At 41.1% G+C, this 25,786-nt stretch overlaps 1 protein-coding gene across 1 annotated transcript in view; it reads right to left on the bottom strand.

The window, feature by feature from the left end:
• The window catches only part of LAMA2 (laminin subunit alpha 2), a 499,033-nt gene that overhangs the window by 205,565 nt on the left and 267,682 nt on the right, over positions 1-25,786 (bottom strand). The window contains 2 exon segments of the mRNA XM_032215335.1: positions 9,681-9,886; positions 11,845-11,946. Coding sequence (XP_032071226.1) covers positions 9,681-9,886; positions 11,845-11,946 — 308 coding nt within the window.

Raw genomic sequence — 25,786 nt, 5'->3', positions numbered from 1 at the left:
TAGCATCTACAATAGCAATACCAATAGCACTTAGATTTATATACCGCTTTACAGCATTCTCTAAGCGGTTTACAAAGTCAGCATATTGCCCTCAACAATCTGGGTTCTCATTTTACCGACCTTGGAAGTATGGAATGCTGAATCAACTTGGAGTCTAGTGAGATTCGAACTGCCAAATTGCAGGCAGTTGGCAGTTAGCAGAAGTAGCCTGCAGTACTGCAAACTAACCACTGTGCCACCACTGCTCATCTACAAACTGGTTTCAAAACTTCAGGCTCCCAAATCTTGGGAGATGGGGGATAGGAGGTTAGTTGTCCATATGTCCTACAGGCCACTGAAAAATAAATTCATCTGAGAAGTTATTATGTTGCACAGTATTTCTGGCTCCCTATTTCTTGGGGAGTATTTAGATATAAATATGGAAGAAGCAACATTTTTGACAATAAGTCTATTAGATGTCTAGTTTTATATACTTTACTATATATGGAATTTTGTAAAGCTAGAGTCAATGAAGATTCACCTGATTTTTTTTTTTGAGAAATGCAGTGTAGAATGAGTACATACATTTTTAAAATCATTTATATCTTCTGTTCACTTTTCATGCTACCCAAAGCACTTTTCCAATAACAGAGATAGTCTAACATGTACTACACATTCCAGAAATCCATTATTCATATTTAAGATGTTGTCCTTGTTCTATATTCCCATTGCTAAATTTTCTTTTAAAATGAGGCAGAAAAAATGTTATTTAAACGTATGCTATGATTTGTTAAGGCCAAGAATTAATCTAAAGAACTTAATATCTACACACAACAAAATTTACTGGTATTTTTTACTAACCTATTTACCTACAGATTGTCTTTTCCTAGTGCTATGTAATATAATTTGGAGCAATGAGAAACAGTTACACACAGAACATTTAACTCAGAATTATTTCACATTTGTATTCACTGAATGGTCCCAATTTTCATTAGGTTCTGCTATTTGGTAAATGGTATTTTAATGTGTTTAACAGTTTTTATTCATTGAAAAAAGCTGCAGTGCAATTTTTCCCCACTTCAGTGTAGTAATTTCTATTCCTCTGTGTCGTTCAGCAGACATTAAAGTACATAATGTTGTCAGTAATGGGATACCAGATCTTGGAGATACTTGAGAAATTCAAGTATCTAGACCAAATATTTAATATGATTGCTAGTGTGGCAGACACTGTTGACTTCTACATGCAAACGAGATTAAACAAGATGCAGCTTTTGAAGCAATTGCAGTGCAGTTTATGGTCTGCTATTACATTAATTGTTGTATCCTGAGATTAAAAAGAAAGGAAGGAAATCACCAGTACCATTTGATACTATTGGAAAGCTTCTAGGTCACGTTGTCTACATTTCACGCAACATTATTCCCTAGTTGAATTCACTGAGTGGTTTCAATTCCCCTTAAGTACTGAAATCTAAACATGGGCTACAAAGCTACTACTGACCTTTTAAACTTTGGAAATGAACTTTTTGCAGCCTAAAATAAAAGTGTTAGGAACTTCTCACTAATTGTCTCTGAGAGGTCTAGGCCAGAGAAAGTGTGACTTGGTCATGACAGTAAAGCATTTCCTCTTTAAAAATGTGTTGCCTTTTGAACAAGCCCAACAATTGTTTAAGAGCTGTGATAGCACAGTGAATGCAGTATTGAAGGCTAATTCTGCCAAATGCCAGCAGCTCGATTCTCACAGCCTCAAGGTTGACTCAGCCTTCCATTCTTCAGAGGTCAGTATAATGAGGACCCAGATTGTTGGGGACAATATGCTGACTTTGTAAACTGCTTAGAGAGGGCTGTAAAGTACTGTGAAGCAATATATAAGTCTAAGTGCTATTGAAATTTGAAATTTAATAAAATTTGTATGCTGGCCACTCCCTTGGGACTCTGGGCGGCTTACAGACAAGATAAAAAAGCATTTAAAAATTAAAGGTAAAAATACAGTTGTTAAAATTACACACCATCCATTCTGTCTAAGTGGGGCTGGACATTGATCAACAGCCCCAGGCCTGCTGAAACAGCCAGGTCTTGGTGGCTTTTTGGAAGGTCGGGAGAGTGGTAAGGGTCCGGATCTCTATGGGTAGGTCATTCCACAGGGCCGGCGCAGCTACAGAGAAGGCCCTCCGCCGGGTTGTCCGGTGAGATCTTGTTGGTCGTTGGGAGGTATGTGGCAGGAGGCGGTCTCTCAGGTAGCCAGGTCCTAAACCAGGGCTTTAAAAGTAACAACTAGCACCTTGAAGCACGTTCGGAGACCAATAGGGAGCCAGTGCAACTCGCGGAGGATGGGTGTAACATGGGTGTATCTAGGTACACCCAGTATCATTCGCGCAGCTGCATTCTGGACCAACTGCAGTCTTCGAACACTTTTCAGGGGCAGCCCCATGTAGAGTGCATTACAGTAATCCAGTCTTGAGGTGACGAGGGCATGAGTGACCATTCGAAGTGCCTCCCAGTCCAGGTAGGGCCGCAACTGGTGCACCAGGCAAACCTGGGCAAAAGCCGCCCTGGTCACAGCTGACAGATGGTGTTCTAACGTCAGCTGTGGGTCCAGGAGGACACTCAAATTGCAGGCCCTCTCTGAGGGGTGTATGATTTCACCCCCCAGGCTAAGAGGTGGAATGTCTGGACTATCCTTGGGAGGCAACATCAATAGCCACTCGGTCTTGTCTGGATTGAGTGCAAACTTGTTCGCTCCCATCCAGACCCTGACAGCCTCTAGGCACTGGCACATCACTTCCACTGCTTCACTGAGTTGGCATGGGGTGGACAGATACAATTGAGTATCGTCCGCATATTGATGATATTTGATCCCGTGCCGGCATATGATCTCACCCAGCGGCTTCATGTAGATATTAAATAGGAGGGGGGACAGGACCGAACTCTGCGGCACCCCATATTTGAGGGGCCTAGGGGTGGATCTCTGTCCTCCAAACAACACCGACTGTGACCCGTAAGACGGTGCCTCCCACTCCCACCTCCCGTAACCATCGCAGAAGGATACCATGGTTGATGGTATCGAAGGCTGCTGAGAGGTCAAGAAGCACTAGGATAGAGGAATGTCCTCCATCCCTGGCCCGCCAGAGATCATTGATCGACCAAAGCAGTTTCTGTGCCGTAACCAGGCTTGAAACCCGACTGAAAGTGATCCAGATAATCTGCTTCATCCAAGGTCCGTCGGAGTTGAAAGGCCACCACCTTCTCAACAACCTTCCCTATGAACGGGAGGTTGGAGACTGGGCAATAGTTGTTTAAGACGGCTGGATCCAGGAAAGGCTTCTTAAGGAGGGGTCTCACCACCGAATCCTTTAGAGCGTGCGGGAAGGATCCCTCCTGGAGAGAGGTGTTAACAATCCTCTGGAGCCAGCCACGTGTCACCTCCCTGCTGAGAGTCCAGCCAGGAGGGACACAGGTCCAGTAAACAGGTGGAGGCACTCACTGCTCCCATGGCCTTGTCCACTTCCTCAGGAGCGACAAGTTGAAACTCGCTCCACGAAATCTGATCAAGACCCTCCCCCAGCATCTTGGCTGGTACTGTCCAGGTGGAGTCCAGGTCCGTCCGAATCCGAGCGATTTTATCCGACAGAAACTGAACAAATTCCTCAGCTCTACCCTGTAAGGACTCGCCCGCATCCCTCCCTTTCAAGAGGGAGCAGGTTATCCTAAACAGGGCGGCTGGGCGAGATTCTGCGGATGCAATAAGAGCAGAAAAATGAGCACATTTTGCCACCCGTATCGCCACTAGATAAGTCTTAACAAAGGCTCTTAATTGTGTTCGGTCGGATTCGGAGTTACTAGCCCTCCAGCGTTGCTCTAGGCGTCTCTTTTGGCACCTCATCTCCCAGAGTTCCTCGGTAAACCAAGGAGCCCTCCTGGATCCACTGCCATGGAGAGGTCATAAAGGCGCAATCCAGTTTAGAGCCTCCGCCGCCGCTGTATTCCAAGCAGCGACCAAGGACTCTGCCTGACTGTGGGTATCTCACCAAGCGCCGTCTGAAATCCCATGGGGTCCATCAGGCGCCTGGGGCGGAACCACCTAATCAGTTCCCCCTCCCTACAGTGGGGGATTCATTTCCGAAAGTCAAGCCTCAATAGGAAGTGATCTGACCATGACAAGGGCAAGATCTCAATGCCCTTCAAATCTAGATCACGTCTCCACTGCTCCGAGAGAAACACGAGGTCGAGCGTGTGACCCGCTGTATAAGTCGGACCCTGAATTACCTGGGTCAAGTCCATGGCTGTCATGGAAGCCATGAACTTCTGTGCTCCATCAGAGCGTTCGCCGAGCAACGGCAGGTTGAAATCCCCCAGCACTATAAACCTGGGGAACTCAACCGCCAGTTCGGCTACTGACTCAAGGAGCATAGGCAGGGCTGTTGTAACGCAGTTGGGAGGTAGGTACGTTAGAAACAGACCCACTTCACCCCCAAGGTCCAACTTCACCAGAAGGGACTCACACCCGACAGTCTCCGGAGCAGGGATCCTACGAGGGACTATTGCTAGGTGCTAATTATGAATACCATATTTTTCGGAGTATAAGACACACCTTTTCCTCCCCAAAAAGTGGGTTAAAAGCTGGGTGCATCTTGTGCACTGAATACAGCATTTTTGCCCTACCGAAACTTCACCCGTTTTGCAAAAATAGACGTGCAGAGGCTTGCAAAGTGCTCCTGGGGATTGGGGAGGTAAAAATGAGCAAAAATGGGCCACATTTTGCTTGTTTTTGGGCCCCTCCAACCCCCTAGGAGCACTCTACAAGCCTCCCAAAGCTCTGCATGCCCCCCCTTTTTTGCAAAAAAACCAAGGTGTGCAGATGGTTTGGGAGACATGAAGAGTGCAAAAACTTTTTTCAAAAAAATTACCTCTTCAAAATCGTGGTGCATCTTATACTCCAGTGCGTCTTATAGTGCAAAAAATACGGTACATATTTCAATGCATTTTAATATGCTTTGATGATTTATCAGCATGTTTTCAATAAAAACCAGTGATACCCATTTTAATGATTTGGGGCTCCAAATGACACAGTTATGATCATTTGATGGACGTTGATAAAGTAGCAAAGACATGCAGGTAGTCCTGGATTTATGGTTCCACCACAAAACCGCGGAGGACAAAATCGCGCTCGACGAAAGCGCGCTTTTGACGTCATCACAGCGTGACGAAAACACCGCGCTGTGATCGAAAAATGTAAAAATAAAGCGAAAACCTTACCCTAACCCCCCCAACCTAACCCTAAACCTAACCCTAAACCTAACCCTTAACCTAACCCTAAATCTAACCCTAAACGTAACGCTAAACCTAACGCTAACCCTTAACCTAACGCTAAACGTAACCCTAACGCTCTAAACCTAACCCTAACCCTTAACCTAACCCTAACCCTAAACCTAAACCTAACCCTTACCTTTATGTGAATCGGCTTGCTTTAATTTTAATTTTATTTCAATTTTTAATTTTTTTCGTCGCGCTGTGATGACGTCAAATGCGTGCTTTCGTCGAGCGCGATTTTGTCCTCAGCGGTTTTGACGGGTCACAGGATTTATAACCATTCATTCAGTGACTGTTCAAAATTACAATAGCTTATGACTGGTCCTCACATTTTATGACTGTCATAGTATACCCATGGCCATGTGAACAAAATCTGGACACTTGGCAACTGACATGCACGTACTGATCATTGCAGTGTCCTGAGAATCATGTGATTGTCATTTGTGAACTTCCCAGTTTCCAACAAGCAAAGTCAATGGGAGAAGTTAAATTCACTTAATCACTGTGGTGATTTGCTTAACAACCATGACATGAAAGATTGTAAAATCAGGCATGACTCACTTAACAATTGCCTTGTTTAGCGATAGAAATTCTGGCCCCAACTAGCACTGTAAGTCGAGGTATATCTGTATGAAGGAACTTTGGCTGATCTCCCATATTGAGATGGAAGCTTCCTCCCTTGTTTATATTCATCATCTTTGTTTTTATCATGCCCTATGCTAAAGTTTCAAAATAAGAAAAAAATGAACATATTAATGGTGTATATCAAGGTAATGTGTTCCCATCATGTTTGTGGGTTTCTTAAAATAGATGTACAGTCAAAACCACGTAGGTAACTTGATGGCCTGGGTCACTGGAACCAACAGCAACCCAGTCCTGCCATGCCCCCCAAACTGGTTTTCCTACGGCCCTGCCATCCTGATTTTCGGTTCTGCGCATGCACAGAACAATTTTCAGTGCCGAAATGTAATTTTTTCCCCTTTTCTAACAGTTTGCACATGCAGAGACCTTTTTAGTTGCAAATGCGCATGTAGCGTGTGTTTGGCGTGTGTGTGAACAAAGCAAGCGCACATATGAAAAAAAATTTGCGCCCCGAACTGGCAGTAATGGTGGCAGCAACCCACCCCTGGATCTACCAATGCACAGGTCTAATAATGTGTACTGTAGAAAAAATTATGGCAAAGGTCTAGGTACGATTTTTTTTCAAACTTCCTAGACCACAAAATCTAATACAAGAATATCTGGAACTACTGCTGCCTGCTTCACATGCACCTAATATGAAGATTCTTCATGAGCACAAACACTTCCAGGGGGAGGGGAGGTCTCTGAATCGAACAGCAAGCTTTGCCCTTTCCAATGAACTATATAAAAATTGGTTGCATTCAAATGGTTTTGTGGGGTGGTGGTTGGTTCTCTCTTAGTTTCTCATGGAATTCTACCAAGTTCTGAACCTTGAATTTGGAAGCACACTGTTTGAAAACTCTTTATCTAGAGCAGTGGTTCCCAACCTTTTTTTGGCCATGCCTCACCTAAGCATCTCTAAAATCCCAATCCCTCCCCCCATGACATATATTTCCTACCTTAATCAAAAAGTGAACTCTACTCACATGGAGGAAGCCTAAAAGGACTTTCCTCCATTAAAAATCAAATTACCATCCTGTGGAGCCTGGTCCCACGTTGGGAACCACTGATCTGGTGCATAGATCCTATCTGTGCCAGAATGTTAATTTAAAAAATGGGACCTCAGAATGGAAGTAGTCCCCACTCTAATCTTATTCAACCTTTTTCCATTTTGAACATCAGTATATGATGACAAAATAGAATTAATACATGTAATTAATTTACAATATAGGTGATTGTTCTGGATACATGTAGAATAGCAGTTTTGTATCTGTGTGGATAACTTTCTTCCAAAAGTGAAGAAAATGTAATCTCAGAATGGAAAGAAAAAGTTGACAGCAGCTAAATGAAACTGCTTTAAGGAGAGTTGCATTGTTACAGAAAAATAGTATTCTAGTGTATTGTATCTGGGCTTATTAAACCTTAGCTACAAAAAACATGAAGAGGACTACTCTTAAAGGGAAAGTTGGTGTCATCAAACAAAACTAGTACAGACACTATCAATTGTTCTCTCCTAGACAATACCTTCTCTTATATTCCAGAGGTCTTCAAGCAATTGTACTACCTTGACAATGCCTTGGAGGAAATATGTCAGATGCTATATTTAACCCTGGATACATTAAATAGACTTTTAGCTATTTACAGAATAAAAAAGGTAACACGGGCATAAAATTGGATTACTTTTAGAGGAGACTTTTGAAAAATAAGAAAGAGGTAAAACAGTATATATGGGGAGGAAACCAATTCCGTGCACAAAACAAGAAAAACAAGGAACAGAAGCTGGGGTGGCTAAGGGATCAAAGACCTTGACATGAATGAAGGTAGAAGAGATGTAGTAGAGAAGGCTCAAGTGGAATACGCAAAGAAATAAGAGAAGCAATGAGAGGTTAAGGCAAAGCTATGAAGAAACTTACGAGCCGAGTGGTTTGTATTTATAGTGAAGTGATAGGTCATCAGAACAACTTGTTACAGTTTTAAAGGCTTTCTCAATTTCTTTCAATCCAGGTTATTAGTTTGCACTTATTTTTTTTTTTTTTTGCAAAACAAGTCTATTACTTGTAATACAAAAATTGCAAATGAAAGTGCATGCAAAATTTACAAAGTAAAAAACAACAACAGATAACTAAATATACACAAGAAAAATCCACACAAAATATATTCAGTTTTAGACATTATACTATTGTTTTATCTCAGGTATGTATTTATTTTCTGCTCTTGCTACTTTCAGTTGGTTTAAGAGCTGAAAATCATTCAATGAGATGGCAGCTGTATAATTTAATAACATTACAAATGCTTTCAGAAAAGCTTTTTCTTTTGAAAAATTGGAAGATGTTTAAATTGATGTAAACTTACATGGTGTTCATTTATATTGCAACAAAATAAGCAGCTCTTAATTTTGAGTAAACCTGTCTATAATTATACAAGGAAATCATTATTTCTATGCCGTTCTTTTTTTTAATGTGCCAGTTGTTAATAATATATTTTGGCTCTATATTCAGCATGCTTAATTGAATCATTGAGAAAATTAGTGTACTGTAGAAGCACCAAAAGAACTCAGTTGATTCTATCAATAAATTTATAGGGTGCTAAAGTGGTAATAATAAATAAAAATAAAATAATAATAAAAATAAATTTATAGGGTGATTAGTTCAGTGGCTAAGACACTGAGCTTGTCGATCAGAAAGGTCAGCAGTTTGGCAGTTCAAATCCATAGTGTCGCATAATGGAGTGAGCTCTCATTACTTGTTCCAGCTTCTGCCAACCTAGCAGTTCAAAAGCATGTAAAAATGTGAGTAGAAAAATAGGGACCACTTTGGTGGAAAGGTAACAGTGTTCTGTGCATCTTCAGCATTTAGTGATGCCGGCCACATGACCATGGAGATGTCTTTGGACAGCGCTGGTTCTTTGGCTTTGAAATGGAGATGAGCACAACCCCTAGAGTCAGGAACGACTAGCACATGTGAGGGGAACCTTTACCTTTACCTTTTTAAACTTAACGCCAAGCAGGTCCAATCATAGAGTTAAACTAATTCAACAGATCAATTACCTTGTGAAGAAACCTAAATACAGTCAATTGACCTGTTTTGCATCCCTGGACCCCAGCCCCTCAAATCCCCAGCATTTGGGAAAGTATGGTTGTCCATGAATCCTGAAAACATTCTCCACACCTCTGACTGCAGTTGCCAAACAACGCCTTCTTGCTTCTACACAGCCAATGGGGAAGAAGCTAGTAGTGCCACGAATCCTTACCAGCACTCACATAGCTTAAGAGTTCAGGGATGCCACCTCCTGAAGCAAATGAGTTCTTGGTACCTCAAATGGTAATGCTTATGTAATGTGATTGTGTACTGCCAAACTACAGATTATGTGATCTCACTTGCTAAGTGGATGATTGGATTAAGCATTTTATGAGAATAGAGTTACTGTGTGTTATTTACTCTATTTACATCATTTAATTACAAAACTGAATAATAATCAATAGATTCCTAGGCTGCATGATAAACAGCCTACTGTTTATTTTTTCTGGTGGTCTGCTGAGCCATTATTAGTCTAGTTTATCTCTTATTTCTAGATTAGGAATGTTAGTTGAAAATGTTTTTTTAAAAAACATTTAGGAAATATTCTTTGTCTACAGGCTAACAAAGTGAGCGATAATGATCTATGATATAAAATTATCTGACATAATTAAAGGCAACAAAGAGAGAAAATACAGTCTAAGTAAGCCCTGAATGATAGAATTTCACCAGAGAACAAAATGCTTTTTCAACAGTTACCTGTAGATGGCATTCATCCCATTGCTGTACGTGGCTCTTATAAGAAGTCTTTTTATATTAGCCAAAACAGTCATAAATTCCCTTTTGCTGACTGGGGCGCCGTGCAGCATGAATAAGTTGTGCTTCAGTAAGACTTCTTCTGTGTGCTCTTCAAATGGGTTCAAGTGAATTCCTTCCTGCAATGTGCTTATTCTCAACCCACTTCCCTAATTATAAAAAATGACAAGGATGAAAACACTTAAAAAAAACAAAGTTTCAGTGCTGCATTATTAAAGAGCAGAACACCTTGATATGAATGCATACTGCGTGGTGTGTTTTATACAGATGAGGTACTCTCTAGAAACAATACCACTGTCTCCAGGAAAACATGGCCAACAATAGAAAAAGGTAAATCAGATCACCTGTTGGAAACTGGTATCACATATTTATATTCTCTTGAACATAGATAGAATTCTGTCTGGGATTCATTATTAAGTAGTTCAGAGGTAACACAAAATGAATATATAAACAATATAAGTAGCACATGCTATGTCCAGAGTATTCAATCAGATAACTTTTATATTATGCTTTAATAATGATTCTATGCAGAGCTTGGAAGGAATACTTTGATTCAATAAAGGTTTCTTCTTAAAACAGTGTTGTAAAGCACAGCACACATGTGTGTGCATGCACAGCAACACATGCACTTCAATGAAATAAAGCAGTCACACTCCTCTATTTTGAATGGTCTTCTAGCGTAGCTAAAGGCCTATAGGCATGAGCTGAAACCTCTTCTGGTATTGGAAGAGTCCTTGTGCATTTTACTGAAACAAAGCTAGGTTGCATGAGAGGAATAATATCATTTAAAAAGAATGGGTTTTATTTTCAATGTCTATTTGACTGCCATTTTTGCATGTTATTACACATACTGTTTGTGTGCATCTTTCTAAAATAAATAAAATTTAACAATGGTTACCTAAAAGAGTAGCCCTTTTGTGGCTGTGATTATCATGTTCTGGGATGATTTACATCTTCTGGAATATTACTTAGCATTAATGCAATCCCTTTCCTTCCCATTCAAGGATAACACCTAGCCTACATAAACTGTGTACCTAATAACATAAAAGGATGACATGGTATAACATGTAATGTGTGGTTGTTCATCTGAAGTTGTATTTACCTACTTTTAAGAACTGCTAAGGACCAGATGACATTTACTAAGTCCTGATACTTAAAACCATATAATTCAGAGAATGCACTTATTTTTTACATGACTGTGTGTGTGTGTGTCTCTCTCTGTGTGTGTGTAGATGTATAGATGGAGAGGAAGAGAGACAGACAGACAGAGGCAGAGACAGATATGATAGAGAGAGATATTTGTATGTGTTTGTGTGTTATTGTATATAATATGTTGTTGTTGTTAGTTGCAAAATCATGCCCAACTCATCACGACCTCATGGACAATATTCCTCCATGCCTTCCTGTCCTCTACCATCCTCTGGAGTCCATTTAAGCTCACGCCTACTGCTTCAGTGACTCCATCCAGCCACTTCATTCTCTGTTGTCTCCTTCTTTTGCCCTCAACCTTTCCCAGCATTAGCCTCTTCCCCAGTGAGTCCTTCCTTCTCATTTGGTGGTCAAAGTATTTGAGTTTCATCTTCAGGATCTGGCCTTCTAAAGAGCAGTCAGTTGATCTCCTCTAGGACTGACTGGTTTGATCACTTGCAGTCCAAGGGGCCCACAGGAGTCTTCTCCAGCACCATAGTTCAAAGGCCTCAATTCTTTGGCACTCAGCTTTTCTTATGGTCCAACTTTCACAGCTTTAACTGAACATTAAGATAAACAGTATATACAAACAATAAAACAAATCCAATAAAACCAAAATCAGAATGACCTGCTACCACAATTATACCTCACTCATGCCAATCTCACCCTAGACCAGCTCTTGAAGTAAAAGTCATGTCTTAAGTACTTTTCAGAAGATAAAAAGGGTAGAGCCTACTGGCTCTCAAGGGGAAGGGTGTTTCTGCTGCTCTCTTTCCCATCTTTGAAATAAAAATCATATGGTAGCTCTTTTCAGGAAGAGAACTCTTGCAGTAAGTTTCTTTCTTATCCCTATGGATTCTGTTTACAGTGTGCTATTGGCAGTTTTTACTCATCCATATCTAGTGAGATAATACTGTACCTCTATGATGACATCGGGCTGAAGGACGGCCTCAGCAATATCTTCTTCCCCAGATAGGTCATATGAAACAGTAAATCTCAGATGTCCTCCAGCCGCTGTTATCTGTGGTTAAAGGGGAAAAAAGAATGATACTGGTTATATAATAGAAAACATGCCTTTAACCATTTTGAACGGCTCTTTTCCAATTATAGGACTTTCAAGGGCAAAGACTTCTCACGTAATGAAAGGACATGTGGATGATAGAGAGCTCCCAGGGAAGTGTCATTGTGAGCTGTCCCTGTCCTTACACAATCTCTCTTTGCCACAACTAGTGCGGCAATGCTCTGTCGTTTAAGTAATGTTCCTCTAGACCCTTTGTAAAGACTGGCATCTTAAGAAAAAGCAGTTTCCCCCTAAAGGTCTACCATAAAGGAAGATATGTTACAGTATAATTTTCTTTTCATCTTTCTCTCTCGATCTCTCGCTTCTTACTATTTATATAAAGCTCCCCAACATGTATTTGGCTGATATTATATTGTCAAAAGCAGGTGGAGGGACTGGGGGGATACATGCTCGTTTATCTCTCCTGCCATTCGCAGTTTCTTCCCCATGTCCATTTTCCAGGTCCGGAGTTACTACAGAGGCAATCTGTGACAGCAGCTTGGAGGAGTAGACTGCTATTACAGAATGTTTTTTTTTCCTTTTTGACAAAGTATAATCTAAAATAGAAGAAATGTGTCCCTAGGAAGTCAAGCACATTTAATTTAAAGGAAAGTCACTATAATTTTTCTTATAGTTGCATGTTGCCTTTTGCTTCACATTGATCACTGGTTCAAAAACAGCATAAAGCCAACAGTCCTTTGACTCTTAAAGTACTATAATGTTACATCGCTATATATATTTTGTTAAGCATTAACACTTTACTGATTGTGTTTGGTGTAGTGGTTAAGGCATCAGGCTAGAAATTGGGAAACCATTGAGTTCAAGTCCTGCCTTAGACATGAAAGCCAACCAATGACTTTGGGCTAGTGTCTCTCTGTCTCTCTGTCTGTTTCTGTCTGTCTGTCTGTCTGTCTGTCTCTGTGTCTCTGTCTGTCTCTGTCTGTCTCTCTCCCTCCCTCCCCTTCTCAGCTCAAACAACCTCATTGGGTTGCTGTTCTGAGGAAGGTGTATTGGATATATTTGCTGCCTTCAGTTATTTGTAAAATCAATAAAAATGGGACATAAACAAGCAAAATTCCAGGGGAAAAGCAAATCAATCATATATAAAAAGGATTGCAGTAATTTTGCTTAATTATTGAAGTAAAAAGAATTCATTTTTAAGTTATTGGAATAAAGCAAATTTCATTGTCAAATATAAACAAAGGGCTGAGAATCAGAAAGCCCATACCACCACTGTGTACTCATGCAGCAAGTTCTCGACAGAACTTTACCTTGGAATTGAATAAGGAAGGCCTCATATTTTTTTGTTTAACAATACATTTGTGTTATCTGCCAAAATATACGGAGTGTTGTAATAGAATGTGCTAACATCCATTCTTCTTGATTCAGCTTTTTCATACAAAATAATATACCTTTGGTGAAGAAGTAGGAAAAGCTACATTTGCAGAAGCTACATGTCAAAGATATGTATATTAGGGAAAGCAGCATATAAAAATGCCAATGAGGAAGAGTTGTGCATTATGGAAAACAGGACAAGTGAAACTGTGTTTCATAAAATGTGTCCAAAATGTATATGTTAAGGAAATGACTTACAATAAAGGGGGGCTATGAAACAACAGTCGAGAGCAGGATTAAGGTCTTAAAAGAAGTGAGGTAAGAAAGCCACAAGCTTTTTGCTATAACTATAACTATAACTATAACTATAACTATAACTATAACTATAACTATAACTATAACTATAACTATAACTACAACTACAACTACAACTACAACTACAACTACAACTACAACTACAACTACAACTACAACTACAACTACAACTACAACTACAACTATAACTATAACTGAAGAATATCTACTAGGAAACTAAACGTGGGCCTGGCTATTCAGAGAAAGGTGATAAAACTTCAAGGACACCTTCTGGGCAATTAGGTGGTATTCTGTCAGTTTGGACCGGTTTGCCCGAACCTATAGCAGAAATTGTGAGTGGGCCTGCCCACCTACCCCGGCTCTATGCTGTTTCTTTTAGGCACTTTTTTTAGCCACAATGCATGCGCTGCAGGCTAAGCACAGGCATGGAGGTGGCACACATGTGAGCGAAGGTTTGCGAACCTAAGCAAAGGTAAATGAATACCAACCCTGCATTAGCCTACTAATCTTCTGCACCTAATGTTTTGCACTCTTATAACAATGTGCACAGAACTAAATGTTGATGGATGATGCTAAAGAATTGTATAAGTGACTAGTGTGGAAACTACTTGAGATTGCCCTAAAGATACTCAGTAGGGAACTTACAGCTGAATTTTAATAATAGAAAACAGTTTAATCAGATTGATTTGCCTGATTGCCATACTTGGTATCTGAGCTACAGACAAGACACACCAAGAAACCTACTTAGATAACCTACATAAATCTGAACTAACTTTGATCAATGGCTTCTGTTAAGCGTCATTAACCACAGGTGATTTCAAATCAGTTTCAGGCAGGTCTGGAGAAGTAACGTAAGGTGGTATTCGTCCTGTGATGGCCAAAGATTAACCAGGAAATAGAAAGCTGGGTAGCCACCTACCAGCAGTGCCAGCAATCTAGATCAGCCCCCCTTCTGTGCCCATCAGGGAATGGACATGCCCCGGGCTCCAAGGGCACAAGTCCATTTGGACTTCGCTGGCCTGTTCTTGGGACAGAACTTCTTGGTCCTCATAGATGCCTACTCGAAGTGGGTGGAGCTGGCACTTATGCCCTCCACCACTTCAGAGGCCATAATTAGGGTGCTGGGGAGGCTATTTGCCACCCATGGGTTGCCCGATGTGGTGGTGACTGACAATGGGCCCCAATTCACGTTGGCACCCTTCCAGATGTTTTTGGGCCAGCATGGCATACGACACGCCCCGACGGCCCCATTCCACCCGGCCGGAAATGGCCTGGTAGAACGAACCATCTGGTTGATTAAAGAGGCATTGGGCCGCCTGGGGCCAGGGAATTGGCAGGACAAGCTGTCCCAATACCTCCTGGCACAGCATACAACCCTGTGCCCAATCACCAAGCAAAGTCCCATAGAACGGCTTATGGGTCATCAGCTCCGGACAACCTTGGACCGACTATACCCTGGTTATGCAGCAGAGAAAAGTCCCCTCGCAGGCAACTCCACACGGGCCTTTAATGTGGGAGACCCAGTCTATGCCCAAAACTATGGGGCCAACCCAAGGTGGCTGCCCGGACAAATCACACAATTAACTGGACCCCTACTCTTATAGGGTCCAGCTCAGTGACGGGCAAATGTGGCGCCGACACATCAACCAGCTCAGACAGTGTGCCACCATTGCAGGAGACCAGCACCCGGTGCAGGCCCAATCCTGCCCCGTGGAACTAATACCAACAGAGGCTGCTCCAGTGCAACCAGAAACACACACAACACCCCCCACTGATGCGTTATCGTCGCCAGGCTTACCTGAAAATTCGGTCAGTCCCATGGCGGTCAGGTTTCCCGCCGACTCCGATGCGCAGTCTCCTGAAGTACCACAGGACTCTCCCCCAGCTTCTACTCCTTTGGCCATCGCCCCTGAACTAAGATGATCGGGGCGGAGCCGATACCGGTCAGCGTACTTGGCTGACTACACATGTGCTAACTGGGAGGAGAGGGGAGTTAAGTCCTTGAGGCTATGATGCCATTGACTATTATTGCTGGCTCCTGATTGGTTAAGACACGAGCAGCCAGCTGGCAGGAGAATGCAGCCATTCTATTGGTTCAGCATCTGACAGCTCCAGTATAAAAAGGACTGTCAGCTGTCAAATGTTGCTGTTTGCCAGTTCGAGGTTTGCCTTGCATTTTGCCTTGTTAAACTGTGTTAGCTTCAATCTGCCTTGCCTCAGTTCCTGCCTGCCTCGTTCTCCCTACAGAACACTAACTGTCAGGAAATTTCTCCTCAGTTCCAAGTTGCTTCTCTCCTTGATCAGTTTCCACCCATTGCTTCTTGTTTTACCCTCAGGTGCCTTGGAGAATAGTTCGACTCCCTCTTCTTTGTGGCAACCCCTGAGATACTGGAACACTGCTATCATGTCTCCTTTAGTCCTTCTTTTCATTAATCTAGATATACCCAGTTCCTGCAACCGTTCTTCATATGTTTTAGTCTCCAGTCCCCTAATCATCTTTGTTGCTCTTCTCTGCACTCTTTTCAGAGTTTCCACATATTTTTTACATTGTGGCAACCAAAACTGAATGCAGTATTCTAAGTGTGGCCTTACCAAAGCATTATAAAGTGGTATTAACACTTCACGTGATCTTGATTCTATCCCTCTGTTTATGTAGCCTAGAACTGTGTTGGCTTTTTTGGCAGCTGCTTCACACTGCTGGCTCATATTTAAATGGTTGTCCACTAGGACTATCCAAACATAGTCAAGGTCGCTTTGTAGGGCAGCAGCATTGTCAGTGGTGTTAAATAATTTTACATCATCAGCGAAGAGGACACAGCTGCTTTTAATACGATCACATAGGTCATTGATATAAAGCAGAAAGAATGTGGGTCCTAAAACACTGCCTTGGGGGACACTGCTGTTAACTGGTGTCGGATTTGATTGGGCCCTCCCTATTTGTTGCCTGTTGGATAGGAATGTGGCAATCCATTTATACAGGCATCTGGAGATAGTGTAGGAACTTAGTTTCAACAGTAGTTTGTTGTTTACCACTTTGCTTGTTGGCACTACTTCTTGATAGACTTTGAGCTTTGTAGCAAGGCTTATTCCATGGCAGTCCCACATTTGGTCAGTATCCCCTGAATCTATGTTTGTGTGTGTGTGTGTGTGTGTGTGTGTGTGTGTGTGTGTGTGTGTGCGCGCACGTGCGTGCATGCATGCATGCATGCATGCATATTTGGTGTAAAGCCTCTGTATTTGATCTAATGTTTTAGTAACATACATGATCTAATTAAAAAAATCTAATTAAAAATCTAATAAAGCTAATGGATGATGAAAGGTATCTGTAAAAGTATCTAAAAGACTTCCCAGGTTCCTTCCAATGCTATTATTGGAATGCTATTATTCAGAATAACAGAGTTGGAAGGGACCTTAGAGGTCTTCTAGTCCAACCCCATGCTCAAGCAGGAGACTTTACACCATTTCAATGGTTGCCCAATCTCTTCTTACAAACCTTCAGACATGGAGCTTCCCTAACTTTTGAAGGCAACCACTTCCACTGGTTAATTGTTCTACCTATCAGGAAATTTCTCCTGAACTGTGGCATCTGCTTCTGCAACACAGCCTCCACTTGTATGAAAAGTGGCTGGAATATGCCATTGATTTGGGGCTGGTGGCTGAACCTTTTAGACTTTCATATTGATGGAAAAATGCAATACGAGGCTGGGGTAGACAGGATGTCCAGCAGGCATTTCACTGCTTGCCTTTAAGGCTATCCAGAGTTTCTCTCCATCTCAGCTTATCCCTAGCAATGAAATATTTTTAGCCGGCATCTGTGCTATCAGAAGTATGTGACTGGTTTTCATTTTGCTTTGCTTTTACTTCGCTTTTAATATTTCCTGCATGTTGTAGACCTCTTGCTATTCACACCCTCTAGCGACCCATGACTTGTACCATGAGACCCTCTGAATTAGCATTATTTGATAGGATTTTTACTAGAAGTCTAAGAATACTAATATGAAATATATAAAACCTGTGCTCTTTGCTTCTGTTACCACGCTTACATTTCAAATATCACAATATATTGGTTCTTTTAGAGCCCCTAATTTTTGACCTTCTCAAAGGAAACACGATAATTGAAAAAAGCAGTGCTAATGTTAAAATTGATACATTCTGCAAAGTCAGGCATTCTATTAAGCACGATACAGAAAAGTGTTTATCCTTCATTTCCAAATGTATGATTCTGTGTTGAGTAAAAAAATGTGAGACAATCAGAATTTGCTTTGGGGACACAATAAAAATGGATTAAATAAATACAATACCCTAGAACAAGTTCAAATTGCGGATAAAATAAAACTGAACACAGCTGTGAACTGTGTGAAGATTTCTAACATTAATTCTGGTGCAGGAATTGCCAATGTGTGCAGCTTGGTGAGTGTGTTTGAACTTGTGTGAGTTGACTCTGAGAATTCTCATACCACTATGAATCCCAGAGCATTTGTATCTCAGCAGAGTTCTCCTTATGGGTCAACCACAAATCCTAGCAAGAGAAGAAGAAAAGCATACTGTATGTGCAATTAATGCAAGGATTTTCTATATTGCTATATAGTTACCCTTTGACTTAAAATAGTTTGTTTAGTAACTGTTCAAAGTTACAATGGCATTGAAAAAAGTGATGTATGACCATTTTCCACACTTATGACCAATGTTTCTTCTAATTTTTTTTCAGTGTGTGCGGAAAGGTATAGTGTTCGAGGAACACATTTTCATGCCTGAGCACCTGAATTTTTTTTAGCCATAATTGCTATCAGAGCAGAGGTTGGGGAGGGGGGCAAGGAGGAAAAGGGTCCCCTCCATCTCCCTCAGTCCCCCAGGAAGGAAGGGAGGGAAAGGAGGGGAGGGAAAGGAAAGGAAATGGGAAACAAGAAAAGGAAAGGAAATAGAAAAGAAGGAAAGGAAAAAGGAAAGGAAATGGGAAAGAAGAAAGGAAAGGAAAAGAGAAAGGAAAGGAAAAAGGAAAGGAAAAAGGAAAGGAAAAAGGAAAGGAAATGGAAAAGAAGGAAAGGATAAAGGAAAGAAAAAGAGAAAGGAAATGGAAAAGAAGGAAAGAAAAAGAGAAGGGAAAAAGGAAAGGAAATGGGAAAGAAGAAAGGAAAGGAAATGGAAAAGAAGGAAAGGCAAAGAGAAAGGCAAGGAGAAAGGAAAGGAAATGGAAAGGAAATGGAAAAGAAGGAAAGGAAAAAAGAAAGGAAAAGAAAAGAGAAAGGAAAAGAAAAGAGAAAGGAAAGGAAAAGGAAAGGAAGTTAGAGGAAGGACAGAAAGCGAAAGGAAAGAGTTGAATGGATTGGTACAGCTTAAAAATCAAGTCTCAAGATCCCGTGGACCCCTTTGGCTCAGGCATTCCAATTCCACGCTGCTTCCCTCTCTCCCCAAAGTGAAGGGATCGCAGAAAAACTGCTGAGCCCAGAACGGGGCTTCAGATGAGGCAATGCCTGAGAAACCCTGGATGTGCAGAGAAACGCAGGCTACAACCAGCAAATCCCGTTTTCCCAGGAACTGACGAAGCCCCAGAGGACCAATGGGAATTCTCCCTTCTGCAGCGTCATCGGTCTCTGGGCAGAGTCTTCCTTGATTTCACCAATCACCAGATGGAGGAGAGAGTTCGGTGCAGAGAGAGAAGGGAGGGAGGGGGGGGTATTTTTAGTCACATTTAAAGACATTAAAAAACACTCTGCTGCAGTTTGAGCGGAGTGTTTTTTTGTCACCTACGCGGCCGCGCAGGCGCGCAGCTTAGAGGGAACATTGCTTATGACCCTTACAGCATCCCCACAGTCATGTAATCAAATTTCAGATGCTTGACAAACTTGAGAGACCGCCTCCTGCCAATTACCTCCCTTCGACCTATTAGATCGCACAGATTAGGCCTCCTCCGAGTTCCATCCGCCAGTCAGTGCCGACTGGCGACTACGCGGAGGAGGGCCTTCTCTGTAGCAGCTCCGACCCTTTGGAACGATCTCCCCGTGGAGATTCGTACCCTCACCACCGTCCAGACCTTCCGCACAGCCCTTAAGATCTGGCTATCCCGTCAGGCCTGGGGATAAGGATTACGCCGCCCCACCCAAATGTTGAATGACTGTTGTGTTTTATTGTTATTATTTTGTTTATTCACGTATTGTGTTATATTGTCTTGCACTCCCCTTCCCATGAATTGTAAGCCGCCCTGAGTCCCCTCAGGGAAAAGGGCGGCCTATAAATAATAAACAATTCAATTCAATTCAATTCAATTGACATCAGGTTCATATTTATGACAGTCACAGTGTCCTGAAGTCATGTGATAACCTTTTGCGACCTTCTGACAAGCGAAGTCAATGGGGAAGGCAGATTCAGTTAACAACTAGGTTACCAACTTAACAACGGCAGTGATTCACTTGACAACTATGGCAAAAAAGTCACAAAATGGGGGCAAAATTCACTTAATAATTGTCTTCTGCTTAGCAACAGTGCAAAGTACTATCAATGTCAGCTGGAACTTTCCCAGGAAAGAAGGAATGGCTGGATTAAGCTCTGTTCTTAGAAGATGGAGTTAGAGGGACCTATCTGAGATCTTTTCTTGAACCTACAACTGTAGATTAGGGGTAAATTGTATGATAACCTATAGGTCTCTGCAAAATAACGATTTTCCCCTTCTAATGGAGCATGTGTGGATAGTTTGGGGTGCTTCTGGAGATCAGAAGCTCGAAGCGGGAGGACAAGGTGCCCCCTTCAGATGATCCCGTTAGGGAAGATGAGAGACTAGAAAAGGAAGACCTCTTAAGGGCCAGAAGCCCTTGGCAGCTGGGCATCATTCTTCTCAATATATCATATTTGTTGTTAGTTGCAAAGTCATGTCCAACCCATTGTGACCCCATGGACAATGTTCCCCCAAGCCTTCCTGTCCTCACCATCCTCTGGAGTCCATTTAAGATCATGCCAACTGCTTCAGTGACTCCATCCAGCCACCTCATTCTCTGTAGTTCCTTTCTTCTTTTGCCCACAATCGTTCCCAGCATTAGGCTCTCCTCCAGTGAGTCCTAGCTTCTCATTAAGGGGCCAAAGTATTTAAGTTTCCTCTTCAGGATCTGGCCTTCTAAAGAGCAGTCAGGGTTGATCTCCTCTAGGACTGAGCGGTTTGATCACCTTGCAGTCAAAGAGACTTGCAGGAGTTTTCTCCAGCACCATAGTTCAAATGCCTCAATTCTTTGGCGTTCAACCTTTCTTATGGTCCAACATTTATCATATACTTACTAGTAATAGTATAGTATTAATTAGTATCATATACCAATAGTATAATAGTCTCCTCTTTGATGATATGGTTGTTAACTATCAGGCCACTTGTTATGGGAATTGAGGGTTCAGCTTGATTGTATAGTCTCAGAAAGAATTATATAGTTTGAGTATCCTCCTAGAATTGTCATTAGAGGTCCAAGCAATTTCAGTGGCTAGGAGGACCAATGCCAATTTTAGTTTGTGTATCAAAAATGTCCTTTCTTGGATACATACAGGACCTAGATACATTAGTTACGGTTGTTCCTGCAATAGTAATCTCACATTTATCTTACTATAACTTGTACAATATGGATCAGCTTTGTACTTGATTTTGAAGCTTCCATTGGTAGAATTGCAATGGCCATGTTGCTTGGAAAAGTATCTGGCCATATATTGTTTTATAGCCATCACCTGGATAACAAGCTAGGGTCAAATTTCTGATTATAATATATTGTACAAAACTCTATACAACTTGGGGCAAGCTGTAAATCCTTTACAGCTTGATAGACCTTTGCCATTACTGACATAAGGTTCTTCCATACCATTCACTAAATGCTCCAGGAAATGGGTTTGCAGAACATGAATGGATGATGTTGCCTTTAGCTTATCTCCATCCTATCGTAAATGTAGCTTGTGCTTATGTCTTTTTGCTTCTAAATGGTGCCTTTAAAAAAGACTGCCACAATGAGCCATGCTAAGCAGCCAAAATGGCTTCCTTCCTACGAAAGCAAGATGAGGGAAAGAGACCTGAGCACTTGAGGCTATTGATTTTGGCTTTTTGGCAGTCCTGACTCTCCCAATGTGCCAAAATGTCATTTCTCCACTTCCTTCCCAGGAGAAAAGTGGGGAGAGGAGGGTGAAAATAACTCCTTTGATAATTGCTCTGTGGAACTAGAGAACAAGGAAACTAAAAAGACTCATTTCTCTTCCTTCTTTTCAAACATTATTCCTGTAATGCATGCATGGGGAGTGGCATTTTGGATCCTCTTACCTGGCTTGCCAGTATGGTGGAAAGAGGGCACACAATTGTTGGTCCTAGGATGCTTCTCCATAACATTGTCTGATCAGAACAACTGCTAGCATCATTGCTGAGACATGGACGATATCTGGATAATAGGGTTTTAGGCTGCAGATCCCATAATTAATAACTGTCATGGAAGATTCACATGGCTGCATAGCGCCACCTGGTGGCTCATCTCTCTAATGGAATCTGCATCTCATAACATTCTTGAAGTAACCACTCAAATCTTTTATTTACCTCTTCATCCTGGCCTTTCATTTACACGAATGTTGAATCCTCAATTGACAACCACAATTGAGCCTAATTTATATTCCTAACCAAGACAATTAAGTGAGTTTTCCCCCTATTGTCTGACGCTTTGCAACAGTTTTAACAGTCACTGCATTTGTTAAATGAATCATGTGGTCATTAAGCAAACTGGATTCCCCATTGACTTTGCTTGTTAGAAACCAGCTGGGAAGGTTACAAATTGTGATCATGTGATCCTGGGACAGCGCAACCGGCATAAGTACATGCCAGTTGCCAAGTGCCCAATTTTTGATCATGTGACCAAGGAGCTGCTGTAACATTAGTAAGTTTTAAAATAATGGTCATAAGTCTTTTTTTTCCAGTGCTGTTGTAGCTTCAAATGTAGTTAAATGAATGGTTGTAAATTGAGGACTACCTGTAATTTGTTTTGGTGTTCCCCCTACAGAGAAATATCTTTTTGCTGCTTTAAAAATAAATATTTTAAAACTTAAAGCATATTAAACTTATTAATGCAGCACCTCTCTGCCATTTGTTACAGCAACCCATCTTTTTTTCGATTTCCCCAGAAACCTGGGGATAGCAATAGCAGCTAGACTTATATACCACTTCACAGTGCTTTGACAGCCTTCTCTAAACAGATTATATAGTCAGCATATTTCACCCAACAATCAGGGTCTTCATTTTACCAATTTCAGAAGGATGGAAGGCTGAGTGAACTTTGAGCTGGTGAGAATCAAACTCCTGGCAGTAAGCAGTACTGCATTCTAACCCCTGCACCACCATGGCTCATAAAGAGATGCATCCCTTTTTTACAGAAAGACAATATGTTTTAAGCAGTAGCAGACAGGTAATGTGCTTGCGCTGGATCTGAAGCAGTTCTTCAAAAGGAGCTTCAAATAAAAATGCATTAAATAAATAAACAAACACCATCAGAGCACGTATGAATTTGATTAGCAAAGAGAGGACCTAATGTTCTAAATTAAATTTCCTTCTACTCCCAACCACATTCAGTTTCAACGAGCCTGCTTACATACTCTTCCTAATTGTGAAGCTCAAACCACCTCTGTCCACAATTCATACCTTCCCTTATATATTATTAGATCATCCTTAGGTGGTGGTGATGCCCTATCGGACAGAAGATGTAAATTATTAAATGAAAATCAGTGTTATACGCTCCAGGATTCTATTGGCATTGCAATGTATCTTCAATGGATTAAATTTTTAATGCTTCAAAGCAAACATAATAAATAAACATTTGAGAAAACATTAAACAATCATCAGGTACAAACAAGCACATATTTAATGCTAGGTAGGGCAGCATGCTGTACTATAATTAGAGTCACTCCTGTAAAATGGCACTTATTATTCAGTAGATTTCCAGCATAACCCCAAATTAAAGGCAACTGAGACAAACTGCCAAATGGAGAACAGGCCATCTTACCAGATGGCCAGTAAGTATTTCTACTCCTTTTGGGGGTTGCAGGATGCACAGATGGAACATCTGAACATCTGTTTGCTTTAATTTACACGCTTATGTTTTAAGAGAATGTTCCATCATTAATCCAGCACTAGATTGGATTAGCAATTTCAGGAATAATAAATACTGACTAGAAATTCACAAAGAGAATTTTTTATGCATTTGCTGCATTTAGGGGAAAAAAGGCAAAAAGAGAGATGGAGAAATGAATTCTAATGAAGCTCTTACCATGGAAACTAAGTATGTAAATCTTACAGAATACAATTTTTAGCTACAAGTCCATGTAAAGTTTAGCTAAAAGAAGACGTGGGTTTAAAAGAAGCCTTAATTTCTGGAAAGTCATTTGTTCAAAGTTAGTGTGACAGATTTAAAAAACTATTATTCTTTGCTTTGCTTGAACAAGTCTATCAAAAATTAAGGCATTTTTACAATAATGTTCATTACACTGTAAATATTCCCCAACAGAATGTGACATTTGCCTTACTATAGAACGAGTGCCATCATAAATTTTCATAGAGTACACACACACACACACACACACAGAGAGAGAGAGAGAGAGAGAGAGAGAGAGAGAGAGAGAGAGAGAGAGAGAGAGAGATTCTATTACTAATTAGTGTCTACTTCAGAATGCTTAGCAGCATCAAGTTATCACAATTGTCAAAGGTGCGGTCACTTCTAGGTCCTCTTATTATCTATTCCATGCACAGAGATACCTCCACCACAGTTGCTGGCATTGTCAAATGGCTATGCGTGGTCTTCAGAAACATACTAGGACAGGTATATTTCCAACAAAAACCCACAAGCCTCAATTATGTGCAGTTTTCATATAACTCAGACCATTCTTTAAAGGCGGTTGAGGAATCAAGATCCAGGTATAAAATAATAGCTTGGTTCAAAATTGTCATTCGTGAGATTCTGAAAGGGAAGGGTTGGGTTTGTGATAGCTAACAATCAGCATATTTTTCAAAAACAATGATGAAGAGCTTGCATATATTATAGATCCCCCCAAATGACTACTGTTTCCATATTTTAGACTGTTCACTGTGATTTTACTCTCCGATAAAGATAGATTTTAAAAATCTGGGAAAAAATGAGGAAAAAATATTATCTTAGGGTTCCGTGTTGGTTGGCACCATTAGAGGCCTTAACGCATCCGAGTCTATTTAATTGGACAAGAAACATAACATATAAAGATATCATGACAGAAGATGGCAACATGAAAACAAAAATGGAATTAGAGCAACAGGGAAGGAATTTGGAATGGTGGGAATATTTACAGGTTAGAAACAGGTTTAAAAGTGATAAGGCACGTTTCGGGATCTACCCAAACCCTCAGGGGCTAGATAGGATCTTGTTTGGTGGAGACAAGAAAATGTTATCGAAGATCTACCAATTTTTGACCTGCCAAGATACTAATGAAGAGATGGACAAAAGCCTTCTAATAGTATGGGAGAGAAACCTAGGTTATGAAATTGAAATGGGCAAATGGTGGGATCTATGGAGTAAGACCATTAAACTTACAACATCTACTGCATTCAAAGAAAACATATACAAGATGGTTTATAGGTGGCACTTCCCCCCAACGAGGTTAGCCAAGATGTTTCCTGGGTTATCTCCATTGTGTTGGAAATGTGGAAGAAAGGATGGCACATTCTATCATATTTGGTGGTCCTGTACTGAGGCCACGAAATATTGGAAAAGGATTAAAAAGTGGTTAAAAGAGGTTACCGGGGCAAACATTGAATGGAGACCTGAGAACTTGTTACTAAGCATCAAACCAGATAACATAAGCAGTTCAATATGGCACTTGAGCCTGCATATAATTGTGGCTGCAAGAATAACCTATGCACAATTTTGGAAATCCACCACTATACCGTCGGAAGATGCTATAGTTAAAAAGATCTACGAATGTGCAGAAATGGACAGAATGACGGGTTGGCTGAGGGACAAAGGAGAAACAGAACATTATCTTAGCTGGAACCTATGGTATATGTGGGCGACTAGGAGAACAGCAGGGACTTAAAATGGGGAAAGTTAACATAGGTACCATAATAGATCCCTGAATCTTGCAATGAGAAGATGTGGCTTAGAGACCTAATAATGAGGAAAGAAAGAAAAAA

This window comes from Thamnophis elegans, chromosome 4 (assembly GCF_009769535.1).
Source record: "Thamnophis elegans isolate rThaEle1 chromosome 4, rThaEle1.pri, whole genome shotgun sequence".
Taxonomy (NCBI): domain Eukaryota; kingdom Metazoa; phylum Chordata; class Lepidosauria; order Squamata; family Colubridae; genus Thamnophis; species Thamnophis elegans.
The sequence above is the reverse complement of the archived record's forward strand: the minus strand, read 5'-3'. Positions and strand labels throughout refer to the sequence as shown.